The sequence below is a fragment of the Doryrhamphus excisus genome, linkage group LG17, assembly GCF_037039965.1.
Source record: "Doryrhamphus excisus strain RoL-2023G ecotype Guam linkage group LG17, RoL_Dexc_Guam_v1.1, whole genome shotgun sequence".
Taxonomy (NCBI): Eukaryota; Metazoa; Chordata; class Actinopteri; order Syngnathiformes; family Syngnathidae; genus Doryrhamphus; species Doryrhamphus excisus.
This window is the reverse complement of record NC_136373.1, coordinates 3,572,001-3,592,223: the sequence shown is the minus strand read 5'-3', so window position 1 is coordinate 3,592,223 and position 20,223 is coordinate 3,572,001. Positions and strand designations below refer to the sequence as shown.

At 48.5% G+C, this 20,223-nt stretch overlaps 1 protein-coding gene across 3 annotated transcripts in view; it reads left to right on the top strand.

Moving 5' to 3' along the window:
* Nucleotides 1-1,068: 1,068 nt before the first annotated feature.
* plxnb3 (plexin B3) overlaps nt 1,069-20,223 on the top strand; it is a 32,982-nt gene continuing 13,827 nt past the window's right edge. For 2 of the 3 annotated variants that reach the window (XM_058083489.2, XM_078798299.1), the window contains exons 1-4: nt 1,069-1,153; nt 17,685-18,098; nt 18,173-18,893; nt 19,939-20,118. In XM_058083489.2, coding sequence (XP_057939472.2) covers nt 17,701-18,098; nt 18,173-18,893; nt 19,939-20,118 — 1,299 coding nt within the window. In that variant the 5' untranslated portion in view covers nt 1,069-1,153; nt 17,685-17,700. Of the gene's footprint in view, nt 1,154-9,996; nt 10,061-17,684; nt 18,099-18,172; nt 18,894-19,938; nt 20,119-20,223 lie in introns of all 3 variants that reach the window. The other variant, XM_078798300.1, reaches the window with a different exon arrangement.

The following is a 20,223-nucleotide window of genomic DNA, read 5'->3' as shown; positions in this document are numbered from 1 at the left end:
TCAAGTTCCCGCAAAGTGAATGTAACGCTTTTACATTCAGCTCATGCTTTCTGTGAGTGTTAGCTCGGTCGCTAGCCGCATTAGCATATTGATGTTGCGATAGCGAGCAGCTTTGCATAAAATAAATAAAACATCCTGTGGATAGAGAGAACAAATCTGTTTCATAACAGATTAATGTCTCACTTTGCAGAGTTACAAGCATCAGATTAGTGAAGGAACGCATGCGGCCTTATCTTCATAGGCAGCTTTAATGAGGATTAAAACCGCATGTCCTATTTGGATGCTACTTTGTGTCACAAACGCAGAAGAGAAATGTTCAAATGTTGTTTTGTCCTCACACCAGCTTCGCTGTTTACTTTTTGTTTTTTGGACTCGCATGCAGGTACATTAGCTAATGCTAAATCAAGTCATAAGTAAGAAGCTAGCCAGTCCAGTTAGCGGCGGCCATTTTGAGGCTAGTTTTATTCCTAGATGGCGGACAACTTTTTAGCTTCAAGAACGTCTATTTTTTTTGTGAGTAACGTGGTGTTGGACTCTTGTTCTTGTCAATTCATGTTCAGGATGGTTATCGTGCTAACATGAACTAGCTAAGGTTATGCTAAAGTAGGAGTAACAAGCTAGCCTTCTCCTCTGTGACCTTGTTTTCTGTGCGTTAGCGTATGTTTGATTTTTCATTTGTAGCAATGAATCAGTGGACAGTTTGGCAGATGATTGATCAATGAGCTGTGATTGATGAACCGGGTGCTCCTCACAGCTCATTAACCAATCAAAAGCGTCCGACAAGCCACCAGGAAGTGATTCATAGTCTGCCCTGGAGGTTTGACCCGGAGGCCACATGACTAAATGAATGAGAAGAAGAAGGTGAAAATGGAAGCTTTTAACCAACCATGTGACCAGCAATCTAGTTTGAGGACCAGTGGCTAACTAAATTAGCATTTTAATGTATGTCGGCGAATGACAATATTGTAAAGAGAAGCTAACACGCAGCCAGAGCTGATTGAAGAGTTATGAGTACTACTTTGTGTTTGATACATTTTTATATAATAAATATTAAAAATGTTTTTTTTCCAGGAACTTTTCCTCCTGATGAGGATATCTCCTTGTTTTCCTCCACGCTAAAGTCGACGCTCATCAGAGGTTGTCTCCTCCACAGGTTGGTACAGGATTTGTTTTTAAACTTCAGGAAGTCAAATACATGAGGAGGTTAGGTCAGGTGACCATCACATGACACATAAAGGAAGCTGTTTGAACTCGTTAACAGCATGTAGCACTGTGTGTGTGTGTGTGTGTGTGTGTTTTTTTTTGTTGGCATGCCATTTTCTTTGTCTTTGTGAGGACATTTTGGCTGCTCCTCACTAGGAAGCTATGCTAGGATGAGCTCCTTTCACCCCATTACACTCTATCTGTGTGTGTGTGTGTGTGTGTGTGTGTGTGTGCGTGCATCCATCACACACATTTCCTCCCAATTACTGCACGTCACCTTTCACCTCCACACCTCCCCCCTTCGTGACTCCGCCCGCTTGATTCGTCGCTCGACAAGCTGCTTTTCCACCCTGAATGAATCCTCCCTCGCCTCCCCCTCACTCGTCCTTCATGTTTTGTTTCTATGCACACATACACACACACAGGCAGGAAGGGAGTGTGTTAAATCACACTCATGTCACACTCACGCACCTGTTTCATCGTCTTAACAAAGACGAACTTTGAAAAAAAAAAATCCTCGCACACACAACAAAAACACGGTTAATTAGCAGCACTCTCTGATTATTCTCAACTCCTGTTTCCATGCCATTGTTGACATACGGCAATGTATAAAAGTCTTAGTCAACCCACTATTGCTCACTCGCAATACTTCAATACGCAATCACGGCCTCCATATATTTCCACATGCATCCATATCTGTTTTCCTCGTCTCTTGCCTCCAGACAGACAGGAAGTGTTTTTTTTGTGTGCATTAGTTCAGCACCTAGACACTTCACAGAACGGCTTGAGACGCAGTGAGAGTGAGAGCTCTTGTCAGTCATACAGTGGCTTTGTCTCTATGGGGGGAAGTGGGTATTCTCACATACGCACAGTAAAAGAGGAGCAATACCTACATGACTGGATTAGCGTTTGCATGCCCACTCATGCTGCTTCACTAGCTTCCACTATTAACAGATTTACTGTATGCTGAATGTGGGTATCAAACATTGCTGCTGGTGCTGGTGGTCAACTGTATAGGAGGACTTGTTTTAAAAATCACAGAAGGCACATACACGATGTCATGAAAATGAGGGCGGAGGCTCTCTATTTTGTTCCTGCTGATGCTCGCAGAGTGGAGGTTTGCCCTGGAGTATATGTGTGGGAATGAGAGGGACCCAAGAGGAAGAGTGAGGTTACAGGGAGAAGAGATACAGAAGGTGGAGAAATTTAAGTACTTGGGGATTGTGAAAAGGAGGTGAAGAAGCATGTGCGGCAGGATGGAACGAGTGGAGAAAAGTGGCAGGCTTGATGTGTGATAGAAGAGTTTCAGCTAAAATGAAAGGAACTGTGGTGAGACCAGCCATGTTGTTTGGTCTAGAGCAGGGGTCTCAAACACGCGGCCCGCGGGCCAAATGTGGCCCGCAGGACACTAGTTTGAGGCCCCCGTCTTGATATGAAAGTTTAATGTTAGTGCGGCCCGCGCAAAGTTTGATATGGATGCTGTATGGTATCATGTACCCAGAAAAAATTATTACGTTTGATTAATGTTCATGTTAAAGGTTAAATAACTGTTAATAGTTATCCTCCCTATCCGTGTGGAAGTGGTAAGTTTTTGGCTTTTTTAATTTAAAGGAAATAACTTGCGAGTTAGCATGTGTCTCAAGACCCTGCAGTTGCGCAATATGTTGTAAATAAAAAGAGTATAAATGTGACTATAGTCATGTTTTGTCATGTCTACAGGGCTCTAATAATGCTTTAATTTTAATCTGAAAAAATCATTTGTCTACCCACCAACTATATGTGGTTTCTTAAGTTTTTATTATTTGCCGTTTTATTATTATTATTATATTTATTTATTTATTACTGATTGATTGATTTTCTTTATTCTTGATTTGTTTATTTTTCATCTTATTTTGTGCAGAAAAATAAAAATTAAGATATTTGAGAACAGTGGAATGTTTTATCAGAGCTTTTCTTGTAGAAAATCAGAACCAAAGCAAAGTGTCACGCTTCGGCATGTCAGTGTTGCGGTGAGACCCCAGGATGCAGAGAGCAGGACCAAATAGCAGGTAAATAATATTTATTTCGGCTATAATTGTAGCAGCGGGAAAAAAGGCAACACAACTTGCTGGCCGACAAACGATAATAATCCCACGAAGGGGAGATGCACACACCTGAACTAAATACCAAGACAAATTAGAGACAGGTGTGAATGATTACGGCCACACCAAGGACGACCGGACAAAACAGGAAGTTAACTACAAAATAAGAGTTCACAACGGAAACCAAAACCTAGACCGGGAACATAAACAAACTGTCACGCCGGAACTCACGCAGGGCGTGACAGTACACCCCCCTCAAGGACGGATCCTAGACGTCCAAAACAAATAGCAGTCAAAGAGGGATGGGTGGTGGGGGAACCGGAGGTGGGTCGCCGACGGGACCCTTCAGGGGGCCGGCCGGGGCGGCAGGCCCGGCGGAGCCAGCAAGACCCCTCCACGTGATGGCGGGAATGGTTGGGTCGGTACACACCCTCCGGGGGGCGCCCTCGACCAAACGCAAGGTAGGTGTCCTCAGGGGGGCGCCCTGGGTGCAAAACCAGGGCTCCGGCCGAAAGTCTAGAGGCCGTCCGGCCCCGACGCGGAGACGGCAAAGAAGCAGGCGTCCGATCCCGACGCGAAGGAGCAGGCGTCCGATCCCGACGCGAAGGAGCAGGCGTCCGATCCCGACGCCAAGGAGCAGGCGTCCGATCCCGACGCCAAGGAGCAGGCGTCCGATCCCGACGCCAAGGAGCAGGCGTCCGATCCCGACGCCAAGGAGCAGGCGTCCGATCCCGACGCCAAGGAGCAGGCGTCCGATCCCGACGCCAAGGAGCAGGCGTCCGATCCCGACGCCAAGGAGCAGGCGTCCGATCCCGACGCAAAGGAGCAGGCGTCCGATCCCGACGCCAAGGAGCAGGCGTCCGATCCCGACGCAAAGGAGCAGGCGTCCGATCCCGACGCGAAGAAGCAGGCGTCCGATCCCGACGCGAAGAAGCAGGCGTCCGATCCCGACGCGAAGAAGCAGGCGTCCGATCCCGACGCGAAGAAGCAGGCGTCCGATCCCGACGCGAAGAAGCAGGCGTCCGATCCCGACGCGAAGAAGCAGGCGTCCGATCCCGACGCGAAGAAGCAGGCGTCCGATCCCGACGCGAAGAAGCAGGCGTCCGATCCCGACGCGAAGAAGCAGGCGTCCGATCCCGACGCGAAGAAGCAGGCGTCCGATCCCGACGCGAAGAAGCAGGCGTCCGATCCCGACGCGAAGAAGCAGGCGTCCGATCCCGACGCGAAGAAGCAGGCGTCCGATCCCGACGCGAAGAAGCAGGCGTCCGATCCCGACGCGAAGAAGCAGGCGTCCGATCCCGACGCGAAGAAGCAGGCGTCCGATCCCGACGCGAAGAAGCAGGCGTCCGATCCCGACGCGAAGAAGCAGGCGTCCGATCCCGACGCGAAGAAGCAGGCGTCCGATCCCGACGCGAAGAAGCAGGCGTCCGATCCCGACGCGAAGAAGCAGGCGTCCGATCCCGACGCGAAGAAGCAGGCGTCCGATCCCGACGCGAAGAAGCAGGCGTCCGATCCCGACGCGAAGAAGCAGGCGTCCGATCCCGACGCGAAGAAGCAGGCGTCCGATCCCGACGCGAAGAAGCAGGCGTCCGATCCCGACGCGAAGACGGCGATGAAGCAGGAGTCCGACGCGAAGACGGCGATGAAGCAGGAGTCCGACGCGAAGACGGCGATGAAGCAGGAGTCCGACGCGAAGACGGCGATGAAGCAGGAGTCCGACGCGAAGACGGCGATGAAGCAGGAGTCCGACGCGAAGACGGCGATGAAGCAGGAGTCCGACGCGAAGACGGCGATGAAGCAGGAGTCCGACGCGAAGACGGCGATGAAGCAGGAGTCCGACGCGAAGACGGCGATGAAGCAGGAGTCCGACGCGAAGACGGCGATGAAGCAGGAGTCCGACGCGAAGACGGCGAAGCAGCAGGCGTCGTCCCTGCCAGAGCCTGTCCATCTGCTCCAGCAAGCCCTGCTGCTCGTCCTGCAGGTGGAGTGGGCTGTGCCTCCTCACTCCCCCAGCAGGTGGCGCCATCCTCCCCTTCCATCGGCGGGCTGGGCTGTGCTTCCACCGTAGCCCAGCAGGTGGTACTAGCCCCCCCTCTCGAAGGCGGATCCCAGACGCCGTAATCTGAGGGAGCCGAAACCAGGGCAGGGAGGAGGGAGGCTTGGAGGAGGGTCACTGGCTCCTCCAGGTCAGCAGTCCCGGCCACAGCCACTTGTTCGGGCCTGAAGCTGCACGGCTTGGGCACAGGCGGGATCAGGGACGCCGCGCAGCTTGGCATGGGAGCCGGGTCTTGAGAACCCCTCGGGCTGCGCGGCTTGGGCACGGGCGGAATCCGAGACACCACGCAGCTTGGCACGAGAGCTGGGTCTTGGGGACACCTGGCGCTGCGTGGCTTGGGAACTGGCGGAATCTGTGAGGCCACGCAGCTTGGCACGGGAGCCGGGTCTTGGAACCCCCTGGGGCTGCGTGGCTTGGGAACTGGAGGAATCTGTGAAGCCACGCAGCTTGGCACGGGAGCCGGGTCTAGCGAACATCTGGGGCTGCGTGGCTTGGGAACTGGAGGAAACTGTGAGGCCACGCAGCTTGGCACGGGAGCCGGGTCTTGGGGACACCTGGGGCTGCGTGGCTTGGGAACTGGAGGAATACGAGGAGCCTCGCCACCTGCCACGGGAGCCGTCAGGGAACGCCCGACGGGCTGTGACTCGGCAACAGCGAGAGGGTAATGCTGTGCAGTGGCGTGACATGGCGAGGCGGAAGAGGGCGGCCATACCTCTTGGCGACGTGCCATGCGCCGGCGACGCCGCCGCGTCGGAGGGTGTGCAACGGGTACCGGGAACACCGACGCCATGGGCACTAGGGTGCCGTCCGGCCCCCACACCATGGTTTCCAATTCCTCCGGCATGTACCTGGCACATTCCTGCTCCATCGCCTCGAAGAACTGCCGGGTCCACTCGTCGAGCTCCGCGAGATCGTCATCGGGTTCGTCGAGGCCGGCCGGGCGTGAGGGCTGGTCCACCTTAGCTCGGCGCGGAGCGGAGAACGAGCGTGGCGTCGCTCTTTGGCGCCGCGGCTTGCGTCGGCGTCGCGGAGGGTGTGGAGTGTCCTCGGCGGGTCCGGGATACAGCCACGCCGTTGAGACATACGTGTCGTCCGGACCGCACACCAAGTCCTCCATCTCCCATGGCGGTAACGCCATCTCCTCGTCCTCCATGGCCTTGAGGAGCTGCCAGGTCCAGTAATCGCTCTCCGCGGGGTCGTCGTCAAATGTTGGGATTATTCTGTCACGCTTCGGCATGTCAGTGTTGCGGTGAGACCCCAGGATGCAGAGAGCAGGACCAAATAGCAGGTAAATAATATTTATTTCGGCTATAATTGTAGCAGCGGGAAAAAAGGCAACACAACTTGCTGGCCGACAAACGATAATAATCCCACGAAGGGGAGATGCACACACCTGAACTAAATACCAAGACAAATTAGAGACAGGTGTGAATGATTACGGCCACACCAAGGACGACCGGACAAAACAGGAAGTTAACTACAAAATAAGAGTTCACAACGGAAACCAAAACCTAGACCGGGAACATAAACAAACTGTCACGCCGGAACTCACGCAGGGCGTGACACAAAGTTTATAAATTTTTCTGTTTTTAATAAATACATTTTTTTTTTTAAAAAAAACCTGATGTGGCCCAGTCTCACCCAGACCCTAGCTCCAGTGGCCCCCAAGTAAATTGAGTTTGAGACTGGAGGTAGCAGATTTGAGGATGCTGAGGTTCTCATTGGGAGTGACCAGGATGGATAGGATCAGGAAGGAGTACATCAGACGGACATTACGTTATTACATTACATTAACATTACATTATGTTAGATGCCTTGGGGATAAAGTCAGAAAAAGTACAAAAAGGTTTATTAGCAAGGCGCTCTACAGGTATTATTATATATTATACTATTGGTATGAAATGCGCTATATTAATAAAGATGCCTTGCCTTGAGTGGTTATAAGAAGCCGAAATTCAATGCCAGCAGTATCGGTCCCCGCCAGGAACTACCACACATGGCTCTGTACAGACACAAAGAAAAGAGCGTCAGAACCTGAGCGAAAACAGGATCATGGGGAGTGGCCGTCTCCCAACCTGATGCTTATTGGTCCAGATTTCAAATAGACATCTTGGATATTTCAACATTCATTCTACATTTTATTTCCGCTTCAAAATTCACAATCAATTTCTACAGAAATTGCTTCATTAAATATATATCACACTACATGTTGGAATTCATCTTTCCCTCAATGAATCACAGCTCCCCAGTGACGGCAGCACTCGTGTGCTCCCCAGACCGTGACGCTGCTCCCGCCACCGTACTTGACTGGAGGCAAGACACAATTATCTCTTACATTTTGCATGCTGTTAAGCCTCATTAAACTCAAGAAGAAAAGGGAGCGGATCGTGCTGTCCATATTCCCTGCTATGAACCGCAGCTTCCCAAAAATATCGGCAGCAACCGTGCACGCTACCAACAAGGCAAGACACAATTATTTTGCTACTTGTGTGTCTGTTGCCAGCTATTTAGGCAATACTGTATGTTGACGTTCAGTGGATACTACATCGATACTGCTGTATACTGACTAATAGCCATGATATACTGTGAAGGCTGTACTGTACTCTTGTACTCTGTACTTTTGTCAGATATTGTTCTGTGTTGTTTCATGGGTAGACTAAATGTAAGCACAGCAACGTCAGCCATAACTTACACGACAATGTGTTTGTGGACAATTGATTTTTGTTTGTGTGCAACACTTTGTTTTTGTGGGTCGATTTATGCAAATGTTGTGTGATTGGACATATACACAATATTTATGTGTGCTATTCCACCAGCTGTCCTCACACACATGAATACACACACACACACACACACACACACACGCCCCTCAGGCCATGTATGTGTTGCCTCTTTGTGTGTTTGATTGATGCGAGTGTGTGTGCAGTGGTGCATGTGACCTGTGTGTGTGTGTGTGTGTGTGTGTGATTAATATTACATGAGGGTCTCAAGTAAAAGTGGACAAACGCCCCCAGATGAGCCTCCTCAGCCCCCCTCCACACACACACACACACACACACACACACACACACACACACGGTTGAGTAAATGCATGAATGTGTGTTGTGACACACTCAGTCATCTCTCTGTCACACACCAGCAGCGTTGACAGTCATCTCACACATTGCCATGACAACAGTGTCTGAGCGTTTGTTAAAACACATATTCACGTGAGAACAATCAGCAGCTGATCTCCAGCAGTTATGATGTCATCATCCGGCACCCAATCACACAAGCCGACTTATTAGCACCTTGGACAGAGCAAATATGATGACAACATGAGCAGTCAAGATGACTAAGAAAGACTTTGCTGCGATGACATCAGCTGAGCTAACCCACATCCAGGCAGACCTCCAGGAGGACGCGACTGGAATATTGAAACAGGAGTAGAGTACATTCAGAAGAAGAACATGCAGATAGGACCAAACTGACAACAGGGTTTCTTAAACTAAAATAATAGCCTTGAGGTTTGATGACATGTTGGAGACGTTGTCGTTGCAGTGTAGACAAGCAAGTCACTCCTTTCTGAAAACAGTGACATCACCGCCCTGTTGCTGTCACATGACCAGAAGAACAAAAGGGAGTCTTGGAGGCAAAACACGACAAGGTGGTCCTATTAGCAGGATTGCAACCTATATGAACCACACTTGGAGCAGAGTGACCCATATGCAATTCCATGTGTCTGATTCTTGATTTTTGCATCCTGACGTTCTCATTGGGAGTGACCAGGATGGATAGGATCAGGAATGAGTACATCAGGGGGACATTACATGTTAGAGGCCTTGGAGATCAGGTCAGAGAGACCAGACTGAGATGGTTGGGACATGTCCAGAGGAGGGATTGAATATATTGGTAGAAGGATGTTGCCAGGTAAGAGGCGTAGAGGAAGACCAAAGAGGTTGATGGATGTAGTAAGGAGGACATGAGGGTAGTTTGTGTGAGACGGACAGGGTTGGATGGAGAAGATTGATTTGCTGTGGCGGCCCCTGAAGGGAAAAGCCCAAATAGAAAGAAGAAGAAGATGTAGAAAAAGACAAAAGGGCTTATGGGCATGCGTTTTTTTCTTCCTCTATAGTTATGGTGTGTCCCTGTGTTTCAGTTTATAGCGCTACACGTAGTATGCCTGATGTATTACATCCTTTTCACCTTGTGATCCGACCGGAAAACATTCCCACGTGTATGTCTTAGTTAATGATCTCCCACTGTGGAGATGCCAAAAAGGAGCGTTCCCGTGTGCGGGGTTAAACAGTAAAAGCATCGCATCGCTCCGTGGTGCCGTGTAGGGAAGGTGTGGTCGGCGTGTCGCTTGTTCGCATAAAAGACATCCTCGCTCTACCATCTCTCTCCAAACTTCACGCCTTCAGCTGCTGATTAAATATTAAAAGACCCAGGCCACGCCCCCAGAAGAACACACCCCCCCCACACGCCTTACAGTGAGGTTCCTCCCCCTCCCCTGTCGCTCTCTCTCTTTCTAGTATAACAATGTGTCTTTGACAATAGGGAGGCTTACTGGCTGCTTCTCAAACCCCCACACCTCCCGCCCCCCCCCCACGCCCACACCCTGGCCCCGCCTCCTCACTCTCTCCATCTGTCTGAGGCTGCCGTCTCCGTCTTCAGGTCTCTCGCGCTCCTTGTCGTCTGGCGGAGGAATGAAAGAAAGACGGGGTGTCTGCTGATTCTAGTAAGTCTCTCTCTTCGATTGACAGCTGGCTGCTAATTGTGCTGACTTGTCATTAATTACACACCAACATCCCGCAGCCTGGCAGCATGGCAGCATGGCAGCATGAGTTCTGCTTCAGGTTCTGAGCTGTCATGATGGATGTGGTCCAGTGAGGCAAGAAGTGAATCATGAGATCCATCATGGGAAAGGCGGGAGGGGGTTTGACCTGTGATGGTCCATTGTGTTGACATGTTCTGGTCAGTCCAGCAGATTTTGGGCGGGATGGAACAGGCATTGTGAGCTCTGCAATTTAAACATGTGCTTCTGGATCAGGACCATGTTGGAACATGACCTTCCGGCATCTTTCGCTCTGAGAACTTGACATGGTTGACATCCTCACCTTACAATCAGTGTGACATGAAGGGTCAAAGGTCAGCTGTCCATCAAAATATAAACAATGGCCGCTGAATGTTGTGGTCTTCTTGGAGCAGGTTTAAGCGGTTGTTAGCGTGTTAGCCAACACGTGTGTGTGTGTGTGTCCATACTGACAATACTCATACTTCCATTGTCTGGTTTATGATGGCGACATTCTGGCTCAGAATAATCTAGAATAATCTCAGTTACGAGAAAGAGACATTACCTCAGTTTTTTAGCTTCCTGGTTAGCATTGTTTTTAGCATTAGCAATACAAACCATCTTAATTTGTTGGACATGTTGATGTTACTAGATCTGAAAGACCTGTGAGTGACTGGCGACCAGTCCAGGGTGTACCCCGCCTCACGCCTGAATTCGGCCGGAGTAGGCTCCAGCATACCGCCATGACTCTAGTGAGGATAAACGAGAGACGCGCTGCAGCCACAAAAGAGCTAAGCGGTACTTCACACGGTGCATTTGGGAAGTTGAAAACGGCTCGTTTGTCACAATGCCTTCGCTTTATTAGGTTTTCTTCAGCTCGCCTCTATTTTGGTTTGTATTTAAAGTTACTTGGTAAACTTGTTCCATAACATGCATGATTGCAACTCAATGCATATAACCTGCGTTGACTGGCCACAACATTAGGTACACAAGAGTGTGTATGGCTGACATGAGCCATACATAACACATTTAGATGGGTGAGCAGATAGAGATCCCTAGCGGCTACACACGATAGCCAGCACGCACAAAGCTTTCTAGTTCTTCCAGAATCTGCACCTATTCAGCTGTATTTCTTTGGATTTTGTGGTTCCTGCGAAAATAGTCTGTTTTAATGTATTCCACCCTAATGTTGGTGGCATTGCAGAGTGCATAGAAACAGTTCCAGGTTGTGCCGCTAACTTTGTCAGAGTTAATAAACGGTACAGGAGATAATAAACGGCAATTTATTTTTTTAAAATGTCGGCTTTTAACATACAGCCATATGTGTTGGATCCCGAGACTGGACAGTACGATGTTTCTCAAGGCGTCTCTCAATGGTAATCGAACCCAACCTCCATGACTGACACAAAGTAAACACAGTTAAGACACTGATAAATTGTTACTTACCGCTTGCTCAGTCCACACCACCAAGTAATATTGGAAAGGCGTCGGCTATGCCAAAGTAATAATCAGCAAATTCACGTATTTTAAACGCGATATTACTAAAAATAACTACAATTAACTGAATACTCATTTTAGAGTATTGTTGGTTGTTTAGAACAATTTTACTCAAGGAAAAGGTATGCGATGTTACACATATCGGGCTGCACAGCGGTCGAGTGGTTAGAGCGCAGACCTCACAGTGAGGAGACCACGGTTCAATTCCACCCTCGGCCATCTCTGTGTGGAGTTTGCATGTTCTCCCCGTGCATGCGTGGGTTTTCTTCGGTTACTCCGGTTTCCTCCCACATTCCAAAAACATGCTAGGTTAATTAGCGACTCCAAATTGTCCATAGGTATGAATGTGAGTGTGAATGGTTGTTTGTCTATATGTGCCCTGTGATTGGCTGGATTGGCCACCAGTCCAGGGTGTACCCCGCCTCTCGCCCCAAGACAGCTGGGATAGGCGCCAGCACCCCCACGACCCTTGTGACGATAAGCGGTAGAAAATGAAAAATTAATGATGTTTTGGTTTACAACATATCAAAGTAGCCGTTACATCCTTTTAATTTTTTGGAGGAAAAAGTTTGGACACCCCTGAACACACACTTTGCACTGGTTGTGTTCATGTGTGTGTGTGTGTGTGTGTGTGTAGTATGCTATGTGCATCATTTAGCCTTAATGATGTCACTCTTTGCGCTTGGAACGGTTGGATCAGAACCTTCCAGATATTGTTGCTTGGTTTGGAAGATTGGTCTGGACCTCTGGAGACCAATCACATGAACCCTGGACACAATTCCTTCAAAGGATTAACAAAGTGTGTCTACTTGATCTATATCTACTGTAGCTGTATGTATTTATATCTACAAGGAGGGGCACCTTAACAATAGGGGAGGAAAAAAATGCATGCTACTTTTGTTTGGTCCTGACGCAAACACTGAGGAGTTACCATCCATTTATTCTCTTTCTTCCTCTGCTGACTTGTCTTTGTCTGGGTTGTCATGACAACATATAAAAGTATTTTTTTTACTTTAGAGGCAGTGAGCATTATGATGACGGTTCTATGATGGAGACCTGAGCTTTGCGAGGACACAAAGGCTATGAGATTCTAGAAGGTTTTACCCATCAGCTTGTTGTGACCTCTGTGCCCTGTTGGGGGCGCTGTCACAGGTTCCTGGGTGTACTACGCCAACACTGTGTGTGTGTGTGTGTGTGTGGAGAAGAGAGGCGTTGATGACTGTTAATGATATTGATGCTGATAGCATCACTGCGTATGAATGTTTCATGGTGAAGATCAGCATTCAGGACTGGTTCTGTGCAGCCTTCATCAAGGTGACTTGAAGAAGAACTTTAGAAGAAGCTGAAGAAGGTTTCAGACACAGCATAAGAGGCGTAAAAGAGGTGAGACAGCAGCAGTGTGATGTGAAAGCCTCAATGCAAAGAGAACAAAAGTGTAGAGCTTAAAGGGGACCTATTATGCTCACTTTTCAGCCATTTCAGCACAGACAGCTTTGTAGATCTTCCAGAATCTGCACCTATTCGGCTGTTTTTATGTGGATTTTGTGTCTTCCGCGAAAACGGTCCGTTTCAATGTCCTCCAGGCACGCCCACTGTAGTTGTGGTTGGTCAAACTGTGTTGTGCCGCTAGCTGCAAACCCAACTCCGGTCACATCATGTGATTGCTCTCTTGTGATCGACCTTGTGGCCCATCCCCCTTTTCCACGTCCTTGTCTGGCTGACCCATATGACCTCCTGACCTGGTCCATTGATGTGCATGGCATGGGCCGCTCCTGCTCTAGCTGTCAGTCAGCCTTGATGCTGCTTGAGAGGATTAGCGGGAGGTTTACAAACGCTGAATAGAGGAATTAAGTCCATTCAGCATCAGAACACGCCGGCCCAGAAAGTCCCCTTCAGGAAAGACTGAGATGGAAATAGACAAAGATGCTGAGAGTGTACATATGTGCGATCAGCAGCTCATTGTTCAAAGGTTTGATTCCTAAAACATGGCAGAACCCCCTGGCCCTACTGCCTCCATGGTGATGTCTTAGTGTTTTGTCTCCAATGGAATACTACGTACGCTTCAATAAGTATATATAGAAATAACAATCTCCTTTTTTCTATTTCAATACTTGCTACTACTCTTCAGCCGCCATTACTTCAAGTTAGTCCCTCCCTTTCCGCAACTGATTGAAGATGGAAAGTATCCAGCACTGTGCAATATCCATTTTGGGGATTTTGAGTGCAACCCCCGGGTGCTGACAGTGCAATGTGTTTCCCATACCTACGCGCACAAAAGAGTGCAAGTATGTGAATTGACACACAGCCTCGGTTTTCATTTTTAACATCACGCCATCGATGATGATGATGATGATTGTTTATGTACAGTCACCTGCGTAGACTGACTCTCACACACACACACACATGCACACACAAGTAGTTGTGCTCATGAATATTTTGTGTCACAGGCAAGACACAAAGTGTGCTTTCATATCATCTTGTGTCTGACAAGTCTCTAGCACACACACACATAAATCCCACCGGGACTTAAAGAGTGTTGTGGAAGGTAGAAGATACAATAACATCATAAAATTATCCTGCAGCTGTAAAAAAAAAAAGCTAAATGTGTAAAGAAACCCTTTTACAAATGCCAGTTAAAGGAAAACTGCATTTGTTAATGTTCTGTACTCTTTATGTTGTGTGCTGGTTATCACCTTTTATCCATTGTTGTTGTCGTCGGCCATTTTGCTAGCTATTCAGACTCATTGGTTATATTAATGTTAACTGTTCATGACATTGGTTTGTTATATTATGTATCTTGTAAATGTTTACCATATTTCTTAAAGGGGATTTACGTATTATGTTTTCCCCACTTTTCTGACCTATAAATGTAGTTCAAATGTTGTATTCTCGTGTTAAAAGATGCCAGAGTTTCAGATAATGAGGTTTGCATGTTTGGATAGAAGTTTGGGATGGCTCAAAACGCTTGGTTTCAGGAGGCGCGGTAAAACTGTTCCTTTGTGATGTCACAAAGGGCCAGACTTACTGATATGGGCGTGGCTGTAAGTCAGCAAAGCTCTCTGCTCCCTTCCCCAAGCTCTGCTCCTTTGTTTACTTGCTAGCAATGGCTCGTAAGGGAGTTCCTGATAACGGCATTTCACACTGAACTGTTTTGTGAACATTGGCAGCTGGACTAGCCGACAAACTTTCCAGTGTAACTGTGAAAAGCAAAAGCGCTTGCATGCAGGGAGCGGGGATGCTAATAGCCGTTTTCCCAACACAATTAGTGGCCACATTAGACGTTACCGATGCTGTAGTAACTAAAATGCTAAAGCTACTTACCATTGAGAGATGTCTTGAAGTAACCTTTTCTTGGGAAGTGGGACTCTCCAGTCTCTACTTCCGGATCAAATTCGGAATCCAACCCACAAAAGCCGACATTTTGAAAAGATACATCACCGTATTATCAACGGTGAGTGTGACTAACTACAGCGGAGTGGGCGTTCAAATTAAAACAGACCTTTTTTACGGGAAACATGAAATCCAAATAAATACAGCTGAATAGGTGCAGATTCTGGAAGACCTAGAACACTTTCTGTGCTGGTTATTGTGTGTAGCTGCTCTATAGGAGTCCACAACTCGATACAAAGGGCCAAAGTCATTTTTTTGGTAATTTAATTAGTTGCTTTATTTGTCTCTTTGTATCGTTTTGTTTACCTCGATTGCATGAAGTTGACTACGTTGACGTCTCTGAGGTTTTTCTGGTCCCTCAGCAGACACAGAGTAGAACATACTGATGAGGAAGTCCTTCACCACACACACACATACACTTGCCAAAAGTGTGTGTGGTCCCTTTGAAGACAAAGTGTGAGAATCACACTTCAAGATGCGTGACGTGTGTGTGTGTGTGAGCGTGTGTGTGAGTGTGTGTGAGCGTGCGTGCGCCTGAGGTAAGACAGCGTCTAATATCACCTCGACATGTCGAAAGCATTTACATAGAGAGCGAAGAAGGAGGGGGTAAGAACACTTGAGAGTAAAGGAACCAAGGAACGGGGAGGAGGAAGAGGAGGTAGGGGATGGGGGGGGGGGATGATGAGGAGGGGAGGGGGGCGTGAAGGGGGTGTGAAGGAACAAAAGAGGATAGATGTCGAAACAAACGCTGCAGTTAACAAAGTAAACTGCTGAATATTTGAATGTTCCGAAAACAGGCAGGGACTTTTCACACGGAGCATCCGCCTTGCTGTTGCCATGGTTACCAGCACTGGATGCACCCCAGAGCTCCTGTTAAATTGACCTTATACTGCAAACAACAACCAATCACAGAGCAGATCTCTTTTTAGAACTACTACAAGATCATTAAGCTTCCAAGACCTGGTTCCTGCGCAGTTCTTGTCTGCTTCCAGGCTTTGGGCCTGATCCAGATCAGAGTCTGCTGGATGTGTTGCAGCCCAGGACGCATCAGGTGCAGACATTTGACATCCCATAATGCTTCAGCATTGAGTCCTTGAGGAAGCCCTTGGGCAGTCTTTTGGGTATTCTTGAGGAAGTCCTGAAGGTTCCTTCAGAAGTCCTTATGGAGGTCATTCTTTGGCCCTTGAGGAGGCCGTTAGGCTGGTCCTTGACGAGTCCTTGTTGAGGGTGAGCAGTCCTGAAGGTGTGGACAGTCTTCAGGGACTGTTTGAGAAGTCCTTAAGGAGGTCATTAACTGGCCCTTGAGGAGGTCCTTGAAGGTCATTAAGGTGGTCTTATAGGAACGGATGTGGAAGTCCTGGGAAGAAATCGTTCTTGTAAAATTCCACATTTATTTTTTATATAATGTTCATGCATGGCGGCACGGTGGTCGAGTGGTTAGCGCGCAGACCTCACAGCTAGGAGACCAGGGTTCAATCCCACCCTCGGCCATCTCTGTGTGGAGTTTGCATGTTCTCCCCGTGGGTACTCCGGTTTCCTCCCACATGCCAAAAACATGGTAGGTTAATCGGCGACTCCAAATTGTCCATAGGTATGAATGTGAGTGTGAATGGTTGTTTGTCTATATGTGCCCTGTGATTGGCTGTATCCCGCCTCTCGCCTGAAGACAGCTGGGATAGGCTCCCATAAGCGGTAGAAAATGAATGAATAATGTTCATGCGTGTGCTTTGTTTATCTGCAAGGACATATAAGTCACATGATGTCCCATCAACATGAGGATTAGTATCAACATATGCAACACATGTAAACATCCCTGAACCACTTTGGCACACACACATGCACACAAGCACACACACACACATTTAGCTGTCCAACTTTGTGTCTGCTTTACTTCCTGACAACCTTCAAGTCTTCTGCCTCGATGAATTATTGATGAGTTCCTTTGCATCAGAAGAGCAACTTATTATCATACTGAGTGTGTGCGTGTGTGCATGCAATGAGTCGCCATGGAAATGTGGATGTGGTCCACAGAGAGCGTGCGTGTGTGTGTGTGAGAGGCCTGAGGCCCCCAGCATATCCCAGCATGCACTAGGGTAAGTTCAGCAGCGAGCACTCGTTCCTCGCACAGCAGGGGGGGTGAGGGGGGGGTAATGAATGGAATGTTTGTATCACTGCTTTTTGATATTTTAATACAAGGTCAGCGCCCCCTGCAGGCTGCTCACGGTGTGATGATCATGCGTCTCGGTATGCATGACTCCGCCCCTAACGGTCTCAAAAATACTTTAGTGTCCAGTAAAGTCACAAAGCCTAAACGCAACCACAGAATTAATGTTTTTAGTTTTATATGTACAGTATTTGGGCAGCACGGCGGTCGAGTGGTTAGTGCGCAGACCTCACAGCTAGGGTTCGATTCCACCCTCGGCCATCTCACATTCCAAAAACATGCTAGGTTAATTGGCGACTCCAAATTGTCCATAGGTATGAATGTGAGTGTGAATGGTTGTTTGTCTATATGTGCCCTGTGATTGGCTGGCCCACCAGTCCAGGGTGTACCCCGCGTCTCGCCCGAAGACAGCTGGGATAGGCTCCAGCACCCCCCGCGACCCTTGTGAGGAAAAAGCGGTAGAAAATGAATGAATGAATGTCCAGTATTTGTCAAACACGTCTTGTCTCTTCTTGGCAGGTGAGGAGGAGCAGCCATGTTGGCATCCTCTACCCCCCCATTTCTCCTCTTCCCCCTTTTTTTCCTCTTCCTGCCGACACCCCTCACGGCGTCAGACTCGTCGGTGCGGTGGGTGACGCTGCGCGGTGCCCCCCTCTGTCACCTTGCGCTGGACGCCCAGGCAGGGCTTCTGTACGTGGGCGGGGTGGACCACCTGTACCAGCTGACCTCTGACCTGGAGCTGATGTCCCACGTGAAGACCGGCCCTCACCTGGACTCAGTTGACTGTGTTCCCCCGATCTCCCTGAAGGACTGTCCCTCAGCCAAGCCCACCAGCAACTACAACAAGATGTTGCTACTAGAAGCTGGACAGGGAGAAGAACCTGGTACTTTGATAGTCTGTGGCTCGCTCTATTACGGCATCTGTGAAAAGAGGTAAGTGGGTGTGGTTTCACGCCTTATGCATGTGGACTGTTCTTGGTTCTAACTCCTGGTCTGCTCCGGTGCAGGAGTCTGTCCAACATTTCCCAGCTGGTCTACCAGTCGTCCAACCCCTTGGACAATCAGTTTGTTGCCGCCAACGACCCTTTTGTCTCCACCGTGGGCATCGTGCTCACCACGAGGTTAGCTAGCGGCCAGATGCTTCGTTTCATGCTAGTCGGGCGTGGCTATACCAGCAAGGGTTTCCCATTCGACATCCCGCCCATCACGACACGGCGTCTCTACCCGGTGGTGCTTCCTCACCGCGCCTTCGTTCAGGAGGAGGAGCTTGGCAGACTCTTCATCGGAAGCTACTCCAAGTACGACACCAACTTCATTAAAGTGGTCGCGCTGGATGACCACGTCTACTTTCTCTTCACGCGTGTGGCGGAGCGCTACAGGGCGGAGTACCGCACCTACGTCTCCCGCCTATGCATCTCCGACCGCAAATTCTACTCGTACGTGGAAGTGCCGCTGCTTTGCCACGGGGGCTACAACCTAGCAAGAGGGGCGTGGCTTGGACGACACTCAGGGAAGCCTGCGCTCTTTGTCACCATGACGGCCGGGTGGGAGTCCACATCCATGGCCACAGATAACTCAGCTCTGTGTGTGTACGGAATGGCGGAGCTGGATGCCATGATAAAGGAAGCCAAGGAGTCATGCTACACGAGAGGAGGGCGCGGGGTCAAAGGGCAGGAGGAGGCCTACATTGCCTACAGCCGCTCGTACAACTGTCTCAATCTCCCCAAGGTAAACATCACTACTACTAATTTATTGATCTCACTTAGCGCAGCATATAAGATACGATGTCATTGACATCAAGGATTCCCAGCATGCTCTGGGATGATGGGGGCGGGGCCTAAAGTCTAAAAGATTTGTCAGCGAATATGACAACTGAAGCTGCTGCTGTGTCATCGCAGATTACAAGATGTTTAGTGACCTAAATACTGTGTGTATGTATGTGGATTACAGTTGATAGCTTCAGCAGCTGGAATCATCAGCAGACAGCTGTCACTCAAACACAGCTGGAAGGATCTGATCTGACCCACATTACACACACACACACACACACACAAAGTGTGTGGGCCGACCCTGCAGGCCTGTGTGCGTCTAGTAACGTCAATTAAGAACAACTCTTACGATAACAGTGAGACAGGAGTGCATCTGTTAATGAGGAACGCTCCTAGAAGGACAAGATGATCTATGTTGTCTAGTTCTACTGTCTACCGAGACATCCAATGAGTTTGGGATATAACTTATTCATTGATTGTTGATCACTCTTAAAGGGACAGCACAGCCTTTGACACTACAACACAGTCAAGTTTATGTCTTGACTTTAAATTATTATTATTTATTCAAAATTATTTAAATTATTCGTGCAAGTTACTGTTTACATAGCTGTACATTGTTGTTCATATTTGATGTCATCTATTTATTCACAATATTATTATTATTATTATTATTATTATATTCATCCATCATCCATCCATCCATCTATCCAGTAATCTAGTATCTATCTATCCAGTAATCTAGTATCCACCCATCCACCCATCCATCTATCCATCTATCCATCTACCCATCTACCCATCCATCCATCTACCCATCCATCCATCTATCCATCCATCCATCCATCCATCCATCCATCCAGTAATCTAGTATCTTTCTATCCATCTATCTATCCATCCATCCATCCATCCATCCATCTATCTATCCATCCAGTAATCTAGTATCTTTCTATCCATCCATCCATCCATCTTATTAAATATCGAAATGTCCAACTTGTCTGCGGTCACAGGCATCCGTCTCCCAGTGTCCGTGTGGGTGTGAACACACGCCCAATCCCATCGCCAGCGTCGGTTCTCTGGCGGCCACGCCTGCCATCACCGCCACCACCCAGCTGACTGCCGTCGCCACGACAACAGAGACCGGACACACGGTGGCGTTTGTGGGGGACCACGAGGGACGACTACACAAGGTTTTTAGACGCTTTTTGTTAAAAAAAAATATCAAGGTTTTGATTCAGATTGGAACCAGATTTAACAGCAGGTTAAATGTGCTTTCTGTATATCTCAGAATATGC